Source organism: Emydura macquarii, unplaced genomic scaffold (assembly GCF_026122565.2).
Source record: "Emydura macquarii macquarii isolate MOO-44397 ecotype Brisbane River unplaced genomic scaffold, CSIRO-AGI_Emac_v2 contig_3295, whole genome shotgun sequence".
In the NCBI taxonomy this organism is placed as follows: Eukaryota; Metazoa; Chordata; order Testudines; family Chelidae; genus Emydura; species Emydura macquarii.
In genome coordinates, this window is record NW_027133432.1 from 4,758,847 (window position 1) to 4,779,432 (window position 20,586).

General features: G+C 41.3%; 1 protein-coding gene across 1 annotated transcript in view; it reads left to right on the forward strand.

Moving 5' to 3' along the window:
• The window catches only part of MEI4 (meiotic double-stranded break formation protein 4), a 143,256-nt gene that overhangs the window by 22,059 nt on the left and 100,611 nt on the right, over positions 1-20,586 (forward strand). Inside the window, exon 3 of the mRNA XM_067532636.1 lies at positions 7,303-7,868. Within this exon, the coding sequence (XP_067388737.1) occupies positions 7,303-7,868 (566 nt within the window). The remainder of the gene's footprint in view (positions 1-7,302; positions 7,869-20,586) is intronic.

Sequence of the window (20,586 nt, forward strand, 5' to 3'; positions counted from 1 at the left end):
TCAGTTTCTATAGAAGAGATTTGAAAAGCTTGCACCTGATATTCCAGCTCAGGAAGGCATTGCTAGTATTGAAATGGACAGAAAATTACAGATTGGCTCCAGTCGTTCCAGCATACATCTGGTAAATGGAGCATGAAAGGGCAGATATTGTTGCCTTGGCTGATTCCGCTTTAGGCTGATGCATTTGAAGGGTTATAATTCAATTAACCAACATATATTTTAGAAAAAGCTATCAAGGGGTACATTCCCCCTTCTTCTCTTCTCCCCTGCCTCTTCTAATTTGAATCATCTTACTATTCAGAGTCAATTGATATGAATTACTGGAGATACTTGCTGTAGCACAAGGAATTTTTCCATACTTGTAAAACTAGTTTTGTTCTTGCTAAGGCCCACACGTTCATTACAATAGGTACTCCAATCTGTTTGCAGCTTGGGGGCAGAACCAGACCTGTCAGTCACTAGCAACAGAGCAATACCCTGCCTCTTGAAGTTTTCTCTGCCTCCCCATTGATGGGCGGCTCAGCCAGACCTCTGTGCTGCAGCACTTTTCTGAGGAAAATTCCCAACTTTATTTCAAAATTTTAAACCAACACTTTGGCTCAATTATGAATGTATCTGATTCCCAGTCGCGTCCCAGGGCTGCATTTGATTTGAGTGGAGATTGTTGCTTCAGCTCCACTTCCCGTTCTGAGGTGTTTGCACCAACTGGTACGTCTGCAGGCTTTTGGCAGAAGATTGGGTAAGAAAAGCTAGAGGCAAAAGGACAGGTCCATGTCTCCTGCTTTTCCATCTTACCAAGCGTCTCATTTGGGAACTCGGCCAGTTCTGTGGACAGAGGGCATTTTCCCCTCAGCCCAGGCTGTATGGGATTGCCTTGGCCCTGCTTCTCTGGGCAAGAAAAGAGCCAGTCAGGATAAAGGAAAAAACTGGCTTCAGGGCAACCAGCCTCTGTTCCCCCACTTTGATGGGGTGAGTGAAGCCAGAAGGGACAGTGCATCAGATGGAAAGCTCTTTGCTAACTCTCATGTTTTCTTTCTTGCTTTTTTTTTTTTGTGAGTGATGGGATTTGAGAGGGGACTGGCACTCATTTTGTGGTGATGGAGTTTTGGAAGCTCCAGCCCCCTCTTGAAGTTCAGCCCTGCAGGAAGAGTCTGTCCCTTCACTTGCAGCTCTCTCAGGAGGCGAGAGCAGGCGGAGCTGCTCCCCCTCCCCTCTCCTTCCCTTTTGTGGGCAAACAGGATGGTTCCTCTGCTCTTCCCATCCCCTCGCTGCAACACCCACCTTGGGAAGGGGGGGTTGGGACAAGCCCCACTGCAGCTTCCCCAGGCTGATGGTGGTGTGTGAAGAAACCCAGGAGCTGCAGAAGAAGTAGAAGTGATTGGGGTGCAAAACTGATGGTGGGTTGGGGGGCCTGGCTAAGTGTGGCATTGATATGGGCAGTGGGCAGATGTGGGGGCCAGGGGACAGACAATTGGTGTGGTAGGCAAATGTGGGGATGGAATTGATGTGGGAACTAGGAGGACAGAATTGATTTGGGTGTTTGGGGGCAGAATTAATTGCTGGGCAAGAGCTGGGTAGATGTGGAAGTGAGAGGTTCTGCGTGGGGGGAACAACATTCAATAAATCTGGGAGAGTGGGCAACACTGTCACACACACACACACACACAGTAGGGATGGGCATGGGGAATTCAAAAATCAAAAGACAGAGCAAAAGCCACAATATAATATACTTTTTTTAAAAAACCAAGATTTTGGGGCCAAATCTCATGATTTTTGGAGTCTGATTCTTGATCTCTTGAGGTTGGCAATACTGTGAATATTATTAGAACTCCTTTTATCTCAGAAGAATGTTAACAGAAGGCGAAGGTGGCCATAATGGAAAACAAGTGGTGTCACAGAAACACAAACCCAGTTCTTATTGGATCCCCTGGGAGGCTAATATGAGGGGAAAAGGAGTCCAAGAGAGCGGGCTGTATTTTAAAGAAACCTTATTGAGGGCCCAGGAACAAACCATCCCAATGTGCAGAAAGAATAGCAAATATGGCAGGCAACCAGCTTAGCTTAAGAAAGAAATCTTTGGTGAGTTTAAACACAGAAAGAAAGCTTACAAGAAGTGAAAGCTTAGTCAGCTATCTTGGGAGGAGTATAAAAATACTGCTTGAGCATGCAGGAGTGAAATCAGGAAGGTCAAAACACAATTGGAGTTGCAATTAGCAAGGGATATAAAGGGTAACGAAGGGTTTCTATAGGTATGTTCACAACAAGAAGAAGGTCAAGGAAAGTGTAGGCCCCTTACTGAAAGGGGGAGGCAACCTAATGACAGATGATATGGAAAAAACTGAAGTACTCAATGCTTTTTTGCCTGCATCTTCACAGACAAGTTCAGCTCCCAGACTACTGAACTGGGTAGCATGGTATGGGGAGGAGGTGATCAGCCTTCAGTGGTGAAAGAATAGGTTCAGGAATGTTTAGAAAGGCTGGACATACACAAGTCCATGGGGCTGGATACAATGCATCCGTTGATGCTGAGGGAGTTGGCTGATGTGATTGCAGAGCCATTGGCCATTATCTTTGAAAACTCGTGGTGATTGGGGGAGGTCCTGGACAATTGGAAAAAGGCAAATATAGTGCCCATCTTCCAAAAAGGGAAGAAGGAGTATGCAGGAACTATAGACCAGTCAACCTCACCTCAGTCCCTGGAAAAATTATGGAGTAGGTCCTCAAGGAATCCATTTGAGGCACTTGGAAGAGAGGAAGCTTATCGGGAACAGTCAGCATGGATTCACTAAGGGCAAATCATGCCTGACCAACCTGATTGCCTTCTCTGATGAGATGATTGGCTCTGTGGATATGGGGAAAGTGGTGAACATGATATATATTGACTTTAGCAAAGCTTTTGATATGGTCTCCCACGGTATTCTTACCAGCAATTTAAAGAAGTATGGGTTGGATGAATGGACTATAAAATGGAGAGAGAGCTGGCTAGATCATCGAGCTCAATGGGTAGTGATCAATGACTCGATGTCTAGTTGACAGCTGGAAACAAGTGGAGTGCCCCAGGGATTGGTCCTGGGCCTGGTTTTGTTCAACATCTTCATTAATGATGTGGAGGATGGAGTGGATCGCACCCTCAGCAAGTTTGCAGATGACACTAAGCTGTGGGGAGTGGTAGATATGCATGCTGGTGGGTAGGGACAGGATACAGAATGATCTAAACAAATTGGAGGATTGGGACAAAAGAAATCTGGTGAGGTTCCAGAAGGACAAGTTCAGAGTCCTGCACTTAGGATGGAAGATCCCAAGCACTGCTACAGATTGGGGACTGACTGGCTAGGCAGCAGTTCTGCAGAAAAAGACCTGGGGGTTACAGTGAACAAGAAGCTGGATATGAGTCAGCAGTGTGCCCTTATTGCTAAGAAGGCTAACAGCATATTTGGCTGTATCAGTAGGAGCATTGCCAGCAGATCGAGGAAGTGATTATTCCTCTCTATTCGGCACTGGTGAGGCCACATTTGCAGTACTGTGTACAGTTTTGGGCCCCCTACTACATGTTTGGTTGCATGCCTCACCCACAGTTCAAGTTATCTATTTCTTCCCAAATGGCAGCGTCCACGTCGTACGAGTGCATTCCATTGTCCCTAGAAAACTGGATATCCTATGTATGAACACTGAGTGCCTGCATTTCAAAATACTCTGGCAAATTCTTGGTTCACATTCTTCTGGACGTTGTCCATGCAGGTTGGCTTGATGGCTCCCTACCACACTCACCTTGTGAGTATTTCGGACCAAACTAATGTTGTGCTAGAAAGGCCAGAGGCTTGAGCAGTATAGGGAAAGATTTACATTGTTTTTGTGATGGAGTTCATGAGAGTCAGATAACCACCTTCCTTCTCTGGTCGATCAACAGGATTCAGCAAACCTGTGGAGAGGTGGCTTACGGTATGAATCCTTCTTATTCCCCCTTTCTCCTGGGACCAGTGCATCCCTTTTCTGTTCCCAACCAACCTTCAACATTTCCTGGACCCTATGAGGAAGTGGGGAGGCTTTTTCTGGGCAGTCTGCTACCCGCCCCCAATTCCAGGGACAATACATTTTGCCTTCAGTCTGACCAAATGTCCATGCCACTGAGACAGGAGCAGGGGTATTTCCCACAAATGAGCTCCATTATTCTCCTTTCTGGAAAATTTGCTTGTCTCTCTAAGGATAAAGTGTTTTGAATATACTGAATATAATTTTATATATGGAATTCTTAATAATTGGTCATTGGTGATTCTTTAAAAGTACAGTGTTATGATTGTTTAGTTTTTTATCTAGGTCAGGAATCTCGCAAATAACTTAATTCTTAAAATTATTTATATAAGGTAAATTGTCTCCAAAATGACAAAAGAGGCTTCTTAAAACTGGTCTTTTTACCAGTACAATAATCTAGTTCTTCATGTTGAAATAATGTGGGCTTCTGCACCTTCAAATCAGTTTTAGCTTTGCTGCTGTTAATTAGATATTCAGTTGAATGGTTTGTGGGTAGTGTGCATATATAAGCTCTGCACAAGGCAGTGGGTATTGTTTTCATTTTCTGTTCTATATAGGTTTATATACTGTGATCATCACTATAATGTCTGAGTGACTTACAGTAGTGCATTAAGCAGTGTGACTACACATCTGACTCATATTGTTTGTTCTCTCATCCTCTCCCTGGAGGGAAAAGTGTGTGCAGAGGAATGTCTCATGTCTTGTTTGGGTTGTGTTTGTGTTTAATAAATATACCTATTGCTATTGCTATGTGTTTGTTAGAGAAGGCATGGTCAAAAAATGTTCCTGGCACCTGCTGTGGAAAATAGCGAGATTTATGATGATCCTTAGTTCCTGGGAAAGTTCATTCCACAGACTTGAACTGCCCCTCAAGAAAGTTATAATGCCCACATAGACGAGTTTTGCTCTTATGTTGAGAATTCCATCGTGCCAGAGGAGCAGAGTTGTCAAACATAGTCTTCATCCTGGATCTTTAAACAAATTTTTAGATGTCCTGGGCTCAGGTCATGGAGTATTTTGAAGATAGAGACTTAAACCTTGAACTTGATTCAAAGTTTTTTGGGAAGCCAGTATAGAGAGCAGAGTACAGGTTGATGTGTTCGCTTTAGGCTGTTGCTGAGGAGATATACTGCAGACTGCATGGTGGCTGCAAACCCCCTCAGCATATTTTCCTTTGCCCACTGGCATCACCTCTGTCTTGCTCGGATTCAGCTTCAGCCAACTGAGCTCATCCAAGCATTGGGGCCATCTTGGTGGTGATGGTGTGGTCGTAGGTGGTGAAGGATAGCTAGAGCTGTGTATCGATTGCATATTACTGGTGCATGAGTCCATGTCATCTGACCAGTTCCCGTATTGGTTCCATGTAGATATTGAAAAGGACCAGAAAAAGAACTGATCTTTGTGGAACTTCACAAGTGAGGTCTAGTGGCGGAGGTGCGCTTTCCCGTCACTGCTTTTTTGGTGCATCCCTCCAGAAAGGACTTAACCAATTTTAGCGCATTACCCTGGACCCCTTATCCTCTCTCTCAGGTGAGACAGCATAATATCATGGTCAGCAAGTCAGCAGGTCCAGTATTTCAGAGTGGTCCAGGGGGATGAGAATGGATGACTGTCTTGTGTTCATTGACAGGAGATCATCCATCAATGCCACTAAGGTGGTTTTGGTTCAGTGTCCTGGCCTGAAAACAGATTAAGATGAATGTAAAATGTTCTATTCAATTAGATGAGCTTGAGTTGGTGGTTTGCTAGCTTCTCTACAATGTTGCTCAGGAATGGGAGGTTTGAGATTGGGCAATAGTTGGCTAGAACTGAAGTATCCAGGGCATTTTTCTTCAGTGTTTATCGGTCTATTGCGTATTTGAAGGAAGAAAGGAAGACTCCTTTTCTGAATGTGGTCGTTGGCTATTTGAGGCCTGGTCTGCACCTTAAGAGTTAGATAGACATAGCTTTGTTTGTTGGGGTATGAAAAATTCATACCCATGACTGATGTAGCTCTGCGGACCGAACCCCCAGGGTAGATACAGCTATGTTGATGGAAGAATGTTTCCTTCAGCAAAGTTACTGTTGCTTGAGAAGTGGTGTTCCTACACTGGTGGGAAAAATTATTATGTCAGTGTAGGCTGTATCTGCTTTGAGATTATGCCAGCATAGCTATGGCAATTTAGCTATGCCGATATAGTCTCTGTAGTGAAGACATACCCTCAGTCAGGAGTGGAACCAGTTGTTCATGACTGTAGTGCTTGTGCAAGAGATAGGAAGATCAGTGACACAAGTACTGTAGGGCATTTTTTAAATGCATACAGTAAACAGAAAAAAACCTGAGGAAACGTTCTTTAATCTTTTTTCCTTTATAGTATTTAGGTGTTACTTATAACAACTGTAGATAACATATTTCAGTCCAAAAATGTTCTTTGATTTTTTTTCCAAGTTGGATGTTTCTCTTTAAGGGTTAGCCCTGATCTGTTAGAACCTAATGTAGACACAACTGGTTAAAAATGTGTTAAGTTGTTTAAGAACATATTATTTAAAACATGTTAACATATTCAAGAATGGTACAGTGATGCAGTTAAAAAGTAATAATATTCCATTTCCAGGCATAGATAAAACCCAAGAATTTGTTTGTTTCTGACAGCACCTGTAATGTGGTACTTGCATAGACTCATACCCATGAGCAGTCCTCCAGAAGGAAGTAGATAAACATGCATGTATTTTCCCATGCAGGGCATAATTTGATTTGCTTGAATAAGAAAGTAAAGAGGTCACTTTCAGGGATATTTTACAATGAAAAAAATTAGAAAGATTACTTAGTAGATACAATTATGTTAATTAACTTTAAAATTTAGAAAAATACTATCCTTTAAGGGGAAAAAGAGTAGTGAAAAAGGCAGAGGAAGATGGGGAATGGCATACAGTTCTTTCCTTTGAAACTGATAGAAGTGCAAGTCCTATTGTGCAACCGATTAAAGTTACCATATGAAGACTTTAAACCATCAAAATATTTAAAATCAAATTAAAACTGCTACTCCTAAAGTGCTTAGAGGGTTTTATCAGCAATACTTACAGGACTCCCTATTTAAGGGAAAACCTCAATAAGCATTGTTCTCATAGTTTAACTTTATTAAAATAGGTTTTAAATTCATATTAAAATTGATTACTGGAAAACAACCTAAAGTGTATTATTAATTTTTTGCACAGAAGACTTGCATTAAAAACATTGAGACTTTGTGAAAGTGTCTCAGAAATATAACTATTACTTTCATGTTTGTATTTCAGGGAACCCAGATGCCTTTACTGAAATTCTGCTGGATCAGGAACATATAAGCTCTGTAAATTACTCAAGCCAGCTAGAAGATTCTGGGTGTGATGTATCTAGTGACTGTGCATTTGATACTGTAAACACATCGCATAACTTTGGGCCCTCTGAGCATAGTTGTAACACTTCATCTTCTACATTTAATTCTGAAATACTTCCCATATTGAATACCCATTGTACCAGCAAGGAAAAAGCTCTGGCTGCTCACATGCAGTTCTTGCAACATCTGCTTGAACTAAAAAATCTGACAGAAGTTGGAGATCTGAAAACAGCCTTTACAAAACTTGAAAGTGACTGCTCCACAATAGCAGATTCTGTCTCTCAATTGCTTGATGGCTTGCTTATTTTTTACAAGAATCCTAAATTTCCGTTTTCAAATTTTCTGACAGAAGCAGTTTCTGTTTTGATCAATTTAATAACTGATACTAATTTATCTAATCACGTTCTGAAAAAGTGTTTCAAGAAGCTAGAAGAATTTAAGAAAAACCTAGTTCAGATCATTTTAAGCAACAGCAACATCAATAGGGTAAGTGAAATTACTTCTAAGCTCACTATCCACTTCAGTACAAAATCCAAATATTCAGTTTACAATAAGAGCATTGTTAGTTAGAAATAAAATGTTATGGCTACATGTAACTTTCAATGGAGAATAAGAAAAAGTAAACATGTAAAAAGGAGATCATGTTGCAGCACTCATCTCTTGTAGTTGTTGCTTAAGAACAGGATTTCAGTGAATAATCAACAGCATTTGAAAACCTTCTTTTTTTTCCCCATGTATGCAAAATTCTCCTACTCCAGTCCCAAATTTGGAGCTTCTTCTCCAACTAGCAGGTTGTATGCATATCAAAGCAAATTTGTGGAAGCCAAAATAAATACTGTTTGTTTTTGTTGTATGGGGTGCTTGTGTAGGTTGGCATAAGCTACTAAGTATATCCAATAATTTTTGTCTTTTGCCTATATTAAAAATGTGGCATCAAATCCTCAGCTGGTGTAAATCTGCATACCTGCATTGAAGTTTGTGGAACTGTACTGACTCACACCATCTGAGGAGCCGGGCTCCTGAAGCTTGAAAATAATATTTAAAAATAAAACATAGAAATTAAGAAAGGAACATAGGAATTGAATGTCCCCTATTGCGAGAGTAAATAGGAGGTCAAACTTTACCTTATTTATACCATACATCATTTTATATTCTTCTATCATACTGTTTCTAATTAGTATCTCCTCCAAATTAAATAGTCCCTGTCTTTCTCCATGTAGAAGTTTTTCCTTTGCCTGCCCTTGAACTTTCCATTTCTGCTCTGTTCTCTTGAGTAACAAGAACTGAACAAAGTATGTAGAATTTATTAAGTATTTTAAGTACATACGAAAACCAACTCAAATGTTAAAGAAATGGGAAGGGTCTAACTATTATAAAGTATGCTTTACTGGGGGAGAGGGGAGGGAAGAATTCAGCAGGACTACTCATGTACAAGAAGCCTTTTCATGATGAGAGCCTTAAATGTCTAATTTCAAGATGTTTTCATAATTGGATTTTCTGATGTGTTTGTGACGATCTGTGCACAATCTGAACTAGTGCAATCTGAACAGGTGAATCGCTGTGTCACTCCAATCCCTCACGCCTGGAGCCTGTCTTACTCTGCTTTGCTGTGTGAACTCCCACTCTGGGCAGTTCATGCACAGCCACCAGCAAGCAAGTTGCCCCCCAACTCAGTGAGTGAGTGCCTCTAGCCAGCCACTCATGGAATTATGCAATGATATGATCCCAGTCATACCTCCAGTCCCAGATGCAACCCTGGGAATCTCCATCTTACAATGTTCAGTGCTGCCCACTGGACATTGCAAGTTCGTGTGTTCGTCGGTTTAACAAAGAAATTGATGTGCACCAGCCTTGTCACTTTAAATGGAGTCTCTAACACACCTTAAACCAAGTGCACTGCTTCAGGTAAAATAAACAAACAAATGTATTAAACTACAGAAGGATCTTAAGTGATTATAAGTCAGAGGAAAGCTAGTCAGCTTTAGTAAAAATAAACAAAAGCCAAACATATTCTAAACTAAGCTTGACACTTTCATCAGTCTTACAAACTCAGATGATTCTCACCACAGGCCTGCTGGATTCCTTTCCAGCCAGGCTCTCCCCCTGAGTCAGCACTTCAGTTGCTTGGTGGTCTTTGTAGATGGAGGCGCAGGAGAGAGAGAGCAGCCATATGTGTTCCCTTTTTAAAACGTTCCTTCTGCCCTCTGAGGCTTCACCCCCTCTTCAGGATCAGGTGACAAACAATGTTTGTGTATGGCTCCCTCCCTGCCCTGAGTCCAGGAGCATCACCTTTGTTGATTCCTTTGTTGGCGTCTAAGCCAGTCCTTTGTTACTGGAATGCAGAGCTGGGTTTGTTCTATACAAGCCTCAATGAGATGTGAACTTACCCCTCTGCTCAGAGAGTCTTGCTTGGATATGTTTTAAACCATGAGACACATCTTTGGGCATATCACATAGCAAAGCCTCATAACCATACACATGACATTGCAACAAACATATTACTATAAGAACAATGTTCAGTATGTCCTGAATATTCCAAAAACATCTTTCATGACATACTTTGCATTAAACAATACACAATTACATTATAAGGGTGATCATGGGGGGTGCAGTGTTATCACAGTATTCTCTTTAGCAAGTAAATAGATGGGATGCTGGTCAGTCGTTTGGAAGGGCTTGAGCATTCCAACTATTCTATAGTTGCGGCAGAAGGAATAGAGCAGCATTGACCTGACCACACTGAAACTCTCTTAAAGCAGCTGATTCCTCTTTTCTCTGCTCCCGGTCCCTATACTTTTGGCTCTTGGTGTAGAGTAAAGTACTCAGAACACTGAACACTATACCTCTGAGCCAACAGCAAAGATAATGAGGGTAGTTTACAGAGATGGGAGATGAACAGACCCACGAGCCATTTTCAAGAGCTTCTTGAGGATTGATTGCATCCAGAGTTTTCCTACTTGGAGGTGGGTGGGTGATGAGAACAAGTGGGCTTTTACTAAAAAAAACCCCAAAAATCTGTGGAAAATAGGTGGAGTTTACGAATAGAATCAGGAAGATATGGGAGGGAATCCAGGAAGAGGGATTCATTGTTGGTGGGATGGGAAGGAAGATGAGAGAAGGAACCATGGCTTGGGTGAGAGGTAGGGACAGAATATCTTACATAAGAAGAAAGCTGGGGATGGGATTGGAAGCTGTGTTTCCAGTTGGGAAAACCAGACAGGAGTCTCATGATTTGCAAGTCGACTTCATCTCTACTATTAACTACTGTGACCCTTCCGTGCCTAGGGCAGCCACTGAGAATGCCAAGGTCAGGGCAGGCTGTAAAAAGGGAGCAGATTCTCCCAGCACTGGTGGGTGGCACTGAAGCCAGACTTCCCAACCAGCCACAAACTGTGCTTTTGATTCCCCACACAGGTTATCAAGAAGCCAGTACACGAATATACACAGCCCCCTTTACTACATTCCAGTCTTTGGCTCCCAATCAGCCACTAGGTCCAGTAAAGAAACCAGTTATTTAAACTCTATGCTCTTTACTTAAAAGGTTCTCCTGACCCCCAAAGGGTCAGCCACAGTACCAGATCAATATAAGTTTGGATCTTACCCAAAATACCACGTTGCCAGCCAATCCTTTAGTAACTAAACTAAAGGTTTATTATAAAAAGAAAGAAACAAACTATAAGAGAAATGTTTAAAGCAATCAGATACATACAAATGATTTGAAAGTCCATATACATCAGGTTTCTAGAAGAATTGTGGAGTTTGGAGGCTTGTATAGTTCCTCTGGTTTATATCTAGTACTGGGATGGGTTTCAGTCCTTTGTTTCACAGCTTCAGTTGCCGATGACTTGATCCAGAGGTAGGTTGGTAGCTGAAGCTGAATCCCGACTGAAAGACAAAATGGATTCCCAAGGCTTCTGCCTTATATACCCTCTGTCCTTGCCGTGCTGCTTGTGGAATTTTACAGGAACAAAATGGAGTTCAGGGTTACATGAACAAGTCCTGATGACTCATCAGGTATGTCTCTGGTTTTCCCCCCTGGATCCCTTGCATCTGTGGATGTCTCAATGGGCCATTAAGCAGGCTATTCTTCTGCTGCCACCCTGTCTAGGGTGTGTCTCATACAGCACAATTTGAAATACAACTATATCAAATATATCCATAACTTCCATTACACATATAACATATGAACATAAGTATTATTATCTTACTTAGCATATTATAACCTTTCTAACAGTATGTGACATGGCATATCTTACATGAATTATTATGATTTTGCCATACTAATGTCACGTAATATACTAAATGCCGCCTCCTCCTCCCGCCCAATCCAGTCAGCGTGACATCCCCAACGCGAGACTGGTGTAGAAGGGAGTAATCAGAATTCCTGAATACATCTCAAGGGCCCCCCTGATCCAGCCAGTGCGACAACTACGATTCACCTCAATGCCTTGCACCTCTCAGGGGTCAGGAACATGTTGGCAGATCACCTCAGCAGGTCCTTCTCTTCTTGCTAAAAGTCGTCCCTGTACCCAGAGGTAGTCAAGGTTATCTTGCAGAGGTGGGGAACTCCCCTCGTGGACCTATTCACAATCAACTAGAACAGGAAATGTCACCGTTTCTATTCCCTGCAAGGACCCAACAGTGGCTCGCTTCCACATTCCTCCAGCAGTAGTCAGGAGGCCTGATATAGACTTTTCCACCCATCCCTCTCATCCACAAAGTCCTCATAAGGATCAAGATGGACAAAGCACAGGTCATAATGATCATTCCGGCATGGCCCTATCAAAACTGATTCGGCATATTTGGACAGTCCTGGACCATCTGGACTTGATTTCACAGGGTCACGATCGGCTGTTAACATCTGGACCTTGCCTCCTTACATCTGACGTGCATGTTACGTGGTTAAGCCCTGAGGAGCAGAGGCTTTGGTCCACTCAGGTTCAGAAAGTCTTGATGGAAAATAGAAAACCTTCTACCAGAGCGATTTACCTGGTGAACTCTTCTCCTACTGGGTGGCAAAAAGAAACCTCTCCCTGACCCAGGTACCATTACACTCCATTCAGTATTACTTACTTCATTTGAAACATCAAGGTCTGGCGTTATCGTCAGCGTACACCTGGCGGCCATCTGGGGCTTATGGCCGCATATTCAGGGCACATCAGTCTTCTCCCATGAGATGATGGCCAGATTCCTAAAAGGTTTGGAAAGGATGTTTCTGCAGGTCAGAGATCAGATCCTCCCCATGGGACCTCAACCTAGTTTTGTCCAGATTCATTGGGCCTACCTTTGAGCCCATGACGTCCTGTTTGCTTCTTCTCTTGTTGTGGAAAGTTGCCTTTCTGGTGGCAATTGCATCAGTGAGGAGAGTCTCTGAAACCCAGGCTCTAAAATTGGAATCTGTCTATACTGTGTTGTACAAAGATAAAGTTCAGCTGCACCCTCATCCTGCATTTCTACTAAAGGTGGTATCACAGTTTCATGTCAACCAGGACATCTTCCTGCCAGTCCAAGGCCAAGGTCTAACTTCCTGCCACTCTCACAGCCCATTAGACAAAAGCACAGGCTTCATTGGTGGCTTTCTTAGCCCAGTTTCCAATTTTAGGAACAGGACATTTTAGGGCTGCAATTTAATCTTCTGTTCACATCTTTACGTCCCACTATGCCATCATGCAACAGGCCCGGGACAAGATGTAGGCTTTGGTAGAGCAGTATCACAGTCAGCATGTCTGTGAGCTCCCGGCCTACCTCCAGAGGTACTGCTTGTGAGTTACCTGATATGAAATGGACATGCGCAAGAACTCGAAGAAGAAAAAACTATTAACCTTCTGTAACTGTTGTTCTTTGAGATGTGTTGCTCATGTCTACTCCATGATTCACCCTCCTTCCCCTCTGGTGGAATTCCAGCAAGAAGGAACTGAGGGAGGGGGACTGGCAGCGCCTTTATACTAGTGCATACTCATGCCACGACAGAGTGCGCTAAAGCTGGCCTACGGTTACCATTGAGGGAAAAATCTCCAGCACCAGTGCATGTGGCACGCACACACACACCTGACATGGAATGGACATGAGCAACACATCTCGAAGAACAACAGTTACAGAAGATTAGTAACCTGTTTTTACTATAAAATTGGTAATCTGCAGGGTTACTTTGTCTGTTTTTCCACCTAAGGTATTTACAAGTTCCTTTAAATCTGTTTTAGATTGGCATTAATCTCCTCTAGGAAAACTTCTTAAATCTTTGTATTCTCCCTGACCTCCTCAGTGATTACAGCCTATGGTGAGTTGTGCTTCAAGGGCTTTCCTGGCCTTCTGGTTTGAAGGCTGTCATATTGTTTTGTTTTTTGTTTGTTGCTGTTTTAAGACAAGAGACAGTATCCCACATAACTGTAGGAAGCTTTCAAAACTGAAAACAAATTGCATGGAACAGAATTATTCAGGATTATATACAGTAGTTCTGTAGTGAAATATATATATATTTTTTTAGGCTGTGCCTTTTATCTGGCTGTTGCCAAAACCTATCCCTAAGGACATTTTTTACTTGAACATAACATAGTTACTGTATGTAACTTGCAATTATCTGTTTTTAATAAGGTTTATGAAGTTGGACTTATATATAAGTATAGTTAATTCACATACAATGAAACTAGTTAGTAAATCTCAGATTGTCTGTCTATATAAACTTATATTTTAATGAAGTTTCTCTTTGGAGGTAGAGAACTACTTCACAGCAGAACCATTTTACAGTATTTATTTTCAAGATTTTGATATCTGGAAAGCAAGGATAGCACAAATTTGTGACAATTTCAGTATACTCAAGTACGGTAGGTTAGCAGTATTTCACTGTCATAACATGGTAAAAGGGGTGGCCAAACTTACTTGATCCCCTGAGACTCTTCCCCCCTCCCCCCCGGGCAGAATCATTTAACCCCACCATGCTGCTGCAGGGCAGAAGCTCCAAGCTCCCCACCCAAGTCTGGTAAGTGGAGAATGGGGAGAGTGGGGGGCCAAAGGGGGTATAGAGGGCTCTGCAAGCTTCACTTTAAATGTAAAAGAGCTATATGTGGCTCACAAGCCATAGTTTGACCACTCTTAGTATATATAGTCAGATCCATCTCGTAGAAGTCAGTGGGCAGTGTAGGCTGTTACCAGTTACATCCACTACTACGTTTGGGTAGAAATCGATTATAGAATAATACATAATTACAAAAGGGGCTCTGTATCTACTTTCCTTTTATTTCTCCTCATAATTAAAATGGAAAATAGCAGATGTCATTCAAAAACAAAAAGGGAAGTCCAACACAGCAAAATATACAGGAGAAATAAACGGAGGATTTTACCATTTAACTGTAGGGTGCAATTATAGGCTAAAATACACTTGCTGTAAATGTCTCCATGCTGCCTTCGACAGTTCTGTACCTTGAAAATCATTGACCAATCAGTTAGCTTACAATGAAACTTGCTGTTTCCAAATTAGTGCTGGAGCAAGAAACTCATTAACATGCCACAAGTCTGTCACACATCAGTTACTTCAGTGATGGCATAAATCACTAAGAATTATGTTAATTCACTTATGCTTGGAATCTGACTTTCTCACCTGTGTAAGTCTGTTGTCCATAATAGATGTTTTATGTATTGGCAACATCATCTTTTTAAATAACCATAATTGATAGGACACTTAAAGTAGTATTAAATAAATCTAACTGAAAAATCCATTGAGGAGTAACAGAAGACATTTGGCGAGGTGTGTCACCAGGCTGTGCTGGATGAATGAGTTTTTTATTTTGGAGGCTGGTGGTAGGTGCAAGATTGTGGGTGCGGGAGACAGTCCAAAGAAGTACCAGAAGGCCACTCATTTCCTTCATTGTCTCTGTGAATAGGACTTGCAATATTTATTTTTTCCTCCTTGGAGTCCATGAGTAAGATCCAAATAGCCTGGGTGTGTTGATCTGCAGGACCTGCTGTAAAGTGTATTTATTTATTATGTACATTGGCAAGGGAAAATATTTGACTATGCCTGAGGTTTTTATGAAAGCAGAGTTTTGTGGAAGTCTTGGGGTGGAGCTATATAAATTGTATAGTTACATATTTATTTATCTTGTTTCTATAATTTGTCAGGTGCTTTCTTAAACCTGCTATAAATTCTCTGCAAATGGCAAAATAATTGGCCTTTTCTCTACACTTCTAGAGGATTTATTTTTTCATCTGGATGTTCAGAAATTTTGGAAAGATGAATTGTCATAGAGCCCTGCTGTCCTTAGGATTTTAGATTAGGCCATCTTCTATATTAATGCGTGGCTTGGTTTGTAGGTCTAGAGTCTGGAAAGAATGTCTATAAAATCCAGCATACAGTTTTTCATTTTCTGGGATGCTTTAAATCCTATTTTGGTTTCTACATGACTTATCTTTTAGCTTGCTACATTTTTGTTAGAGTTCTTCCTCCTTTCACAGAAGAAATATAAGAAAAGTTTTTCTTTATAAACCTGTTGTTGTCCTTAACAGTGCTTTGTTCCACATCTCTTTGTTTGGTTTGAAGAGCGATGACAATCTCTTTAAGATCACACAGTGATATTCATCTCTTAACCCCCTGTTATTTGAAGAGGAGAATTTTTGGTCTCAAGAGCTTTACCTCTTTGTGAGGGGCTCATAAACACACACACAGTTGCAAGGGAAGAGTGAACCAACATGCTGTTTATTGGTTTGAGTAATAGGGTTTTGGGAAAAATTGAGAACTTTTCAAATTGGGGAGAAATTTGATCCCCAGCTGCAGAACGGGTTACCTAGTTACCTTATCCAACTGTCTAGCAAAAATTTAAAGTATTGTTTCTAAATATGTAGTATTTCATGAGATAATAGTAGTTCCGAAGAGATGCCTTTTATATAAGAATTTGGAATGTAGGTTGTGTTGCAGGTGTGCAAGTCATATTCAGAAAGCCCAACACTTACATTTTACCAATAGATTATGGGGAAATATCTCATACATAGACTATATGTCACAGCAGCAGAATAATTTCAGGATAAGGTCAAGACCGTTACAGATTTTACAGTGAGCCAATTGGTAGAATCTCTTCCCTAAAATTGCAAAATGCTTGCTAGAGTGCTATAAAAGAAGGTTAAAAACTATGTGTGGTTTTGTCAGAAAGCTCCAAAAAAGATTTGTTATACTCTATAAAAGCATGAATCAATATTTCAAAATAAGAATAGGGGTAAATATTATCAAGAAAACACCTGATACTGAAATGTGAACAAGGAACACAAGTGGAACTCGAAAGTCAATTCTGTATTAATCATCACATATTAATTCTAGATGATGTACATTAACAGCATAGGGGAATTTAATGAAATTATTGTCTTAACTATCTTTTCTGTTCTGCTTTAGGCTGTATGCAAGATTTTAATACAAGCTAGAGTGTGATTGATGATCAAAAATGGAGAATTGCAAGCATGGAATTAATGTCTATATCACTAAGGGACTTGACAACAGGGTAGCCTTAATACTTGGGAAACATCATTAGGTTGAAATATAGCATAATGAAAAACACAAAACAGAATTTTGGGTAACTCAAGAACAAGCAACTAAATTATGAATTGTATGTATATTTTTATATATAAATATACACATTAAAGAAGTCAAAACACAGTGCCTGAAAGATCATGAATCTGTGTCATATTCAGGTATAATTATATGCTTCACCAAGGATTAAGCTTTTCAAGTAAAGAGAAACCATAATCTTACATTGATAGCTTTATTATGTACCACAGTAACTAACCTAGCTATAGGTGACACTAAATTATTCTATACAATTTTAACCTGCTGTCTGTGTTGTCAGCAGTCACATTGACATTACCTGACTCATCCATGTACAAAAGCCTCTCTATTCAGGGACAGATAATGTTTAAAAATAGGTTAAGGTTAACATGTCTCTCCAGTTTCTTTTAAGTATACAGCTAGTGGGCTTCAGTTCTTCTTCAGATGATGGTCTCTATTGTATTCCACTGTGGGGTTATACTTGCATCTGGAGCTGGAGAATTTGAGTGTAGTGTCTGTTGGTCTGTGCATATGCCCTGGCTCACCTCTTGCCTCTGACCGAGTGGATAAAGGGCGGGGCAGACCGACCACTTCTCCAGTTTCTTTTCACTGCCACGTGGTCTGGGTCGGAACCTCTCTGTGTCAGTAGCTTCAGCTTCAGGCCCTTAAGATAAAATTCAGCTTTGTAAATAGTTTTAGCATTTTGTACAGTTTATAGTTTTAATATTTTCATAGTTTTAGTGTTAGATTAATCTTTGGGGGACTACGCCTCAATGCCCCATGCAGGTATTGGACTATGCCCTGGACTTTGGGCTTCAAACTGCATTTCATGCCTGCAATCCTTCTCAGTCACTGATGACCACCAATGCTGTCTGTACTGCCTCGAGGAAGCTCACATCGCAACGAAAAACAGTATCTACTGCTCATTCTGCAGCTGTACTCGAAAAGGGCAAACCTCCATCTCCAAAAACACCTCATGGACAAAGCCACGAGACTTCAATCAGACCCAGGCCGAAGAACACCCGCATACATCGGCCTGACTTAGCAAGCAATGAGCCTCCTGCTGCTAAGTCTGATACCAGTGCCAGAGAATCGACCCCAATAGGCCCCCCTTAGTGGGATCTTCTCAGGAACCCAGGAAGCACTCATACACATGGGACTCAGTCTTCCTTGAAATACACTTTAAAGAAGTTGGATTCAGCTCTGAGCAGACCCAGCACATCAGCCCAAGAGGACTTAGGATGTACTAAGTCCCAGAGGCATGATAAGAAAGCTCATCAGGCTCCATTGGTACCAGAACACAATCCATCGGTACTGTCATACTAGGCACCTCCTAAGCCTTGGGATCCTTTCGTGTTGACAAAGACTGCCCCTCACCTATCTGCGGCACTATCTTCGACAACACCTTCTCTGGCTCTGCTGGTCCAGGCACAATCCCTCTCACTAAATAGAAGGATAAACAAAAATAGATCTGTGACTAGGGTCTTTGACTTCAAAAGGGCTAGCTTAAAAAAATAAGGGAATTAGTTGGGGAATTGGACTGGACTGAAAAACTCATGGATCTAAAGATGGAGGAGGCTTGGAATTATTTCTAGTCAAAGTTGAAGGAACTATCTGAAACCTGCATCCCAAGGAAGGGGAAAAAATACATAGGCAAGAGTTGTAGACCAAGCTGAATGAGTAAGCATCTCAGACAGGTGATGAAGAGAAACCAGAAAGCCTACAAGGAGTGGAAGATAGGAGGGATCAGCAAGGAAAGCTACCTCTTGGAGGTCAGAACATGTAGAGATAAAGTGAGAAAGGCCAAAAGCCAAGTAGAGTTGGATCTTGCAAAGGGAATTAAAACCAATAGTAAAAGGTTTTATAGCCATATAAATAGGAAGAAAGCCAAGAAAGAAGTGGGACTGCTAAGCATTCAGGGTGGGTGAAGGTTAAGGATAATCTAGGCATGGCCGAATATCTAAACAAATACTTTGCCTCCATTTTTAATGAGGCTAATGATGATCTTGGGGATTGTGGTAGGGTGGCTAATGGGAATGAGAATATGGAGGTAGAAATTAGCACATCCGAGGTAGAAGCCAAACTCGAACAGTTTAATGAGACTAAATTGGGAGGGGGTTGGGTAATCTCCATCCAAGAATATTAAAGGAACTAGGACATGAAATTGCAAGCCTATTAGCAAGGATTTATAATCTGTAAACTCGGTATGTACTGTATGACTGGAGAATTGCTAACATAGTTCCTATTTTTAAGAAAGGGAAAAAATTGATCCGGGTAACTACAGGCTTGTTAGTTTGACCTCAGTAGTATGCAAGGTCTTGGAAAAATTTTTGAAAGAGAAAGTAGTTAAGAACATTGAGGTTAATGGTAATTAGGATAAAATACAACATGGCTTTACAAAAGGTAGATTGTGCCAGACCAACCTGATTTCCTTTTTTGAGAAGATAACAGAATTTTTAGACAAAGGGAATGCAGTGGATCTTATTTACCTAGATTTCAGTAAGGCATTTGATACAGTTCCACATGGGGAATTATTCGTTAAATTGGAAAAGATGGGGATTAATATGAAAATTGAAAGGTGGATAAAGAACTGGTTAAAGGGGAGACAACAACAGGTCATACTGAAAGGTGAGCTGTCAGGCTGGAGAGAGGTTACTAGTGGAGTTCCTCAGGGATCGGTCTTGGACCAATCTTATTTAACCTTTTTATTACTGACCTTGGCAGAAAAAGTGGGAATGTGCTTATAAAGTTTGCGGATGACACAAAGTTGGGAGTTATTGCCAATACAGAGAAGGATCAGGATATCCTACAGGAAGATCTGGATGACCTTGTAAACTGGAGTAATAGAAATAGGATGAAATTTAATAATGCATTTAGGGACAAATAACAAGAATTTCTGTTATAAGCTGGGGATGCATCAGTTGGAAGTGACAGAGGAGGAGAAGAACCTGGGCATATTGGTTGGTCATAGGATGACTATGCGCTCCAATGTGATGTGGCCATGAAAAAAGCTAATGTGGTCCTTGGATGCATCAGACTAGGAATTTCTAGTAGAAATAGGGAGGTGTTAGTACTGTTATACAAGGCGCTGGTGATACCTCATATGGAATACTGTGTGCAGTTCTGGTCTCCCATGTTTAAGAAAGATGAAACTGGAACAGGTGCAGAGAAGGGCTACTAGGGTGATCCGCCAAATGGAAAACCTGCCTTATGAGAGGAGACTCAAAGAGCTTGGCTTGTTTAGCCTGACCAAAAGAAGGTTGAGGGGAGATATGATTGCTCTCTATAAATACATCAGAGGGATAAATACCAAGGAGGGAAAGAAAATACTTAAGTTGAGTGCCAATGAGGACGCAAAAACTAAAGGATATAAACTGGCCATCAGGAAATTTAGACTTGAAATTAGATGCAGGTTTCTAACCATCAGAGGAGTGAAATTCTAGAATAGCCTTCCAAGAGGAGCAGCGGGGGGCAAAAAACCTAGCTGGCTTCAATACTGAGCTTGATAAATTTATGGAGGGGATGGTATGATGGGACAGCCTAATTTGACAATTGACTGATCTTTGATCTTCGATTACTAGTGGTAAATATGCCCAATGGCCTGTGAATGGATGTTAGATAGGATGGGTTCTGAGTTATTTCAGATAATTCTTTCTTGGGTGTCTGAGTCTTGCCCAC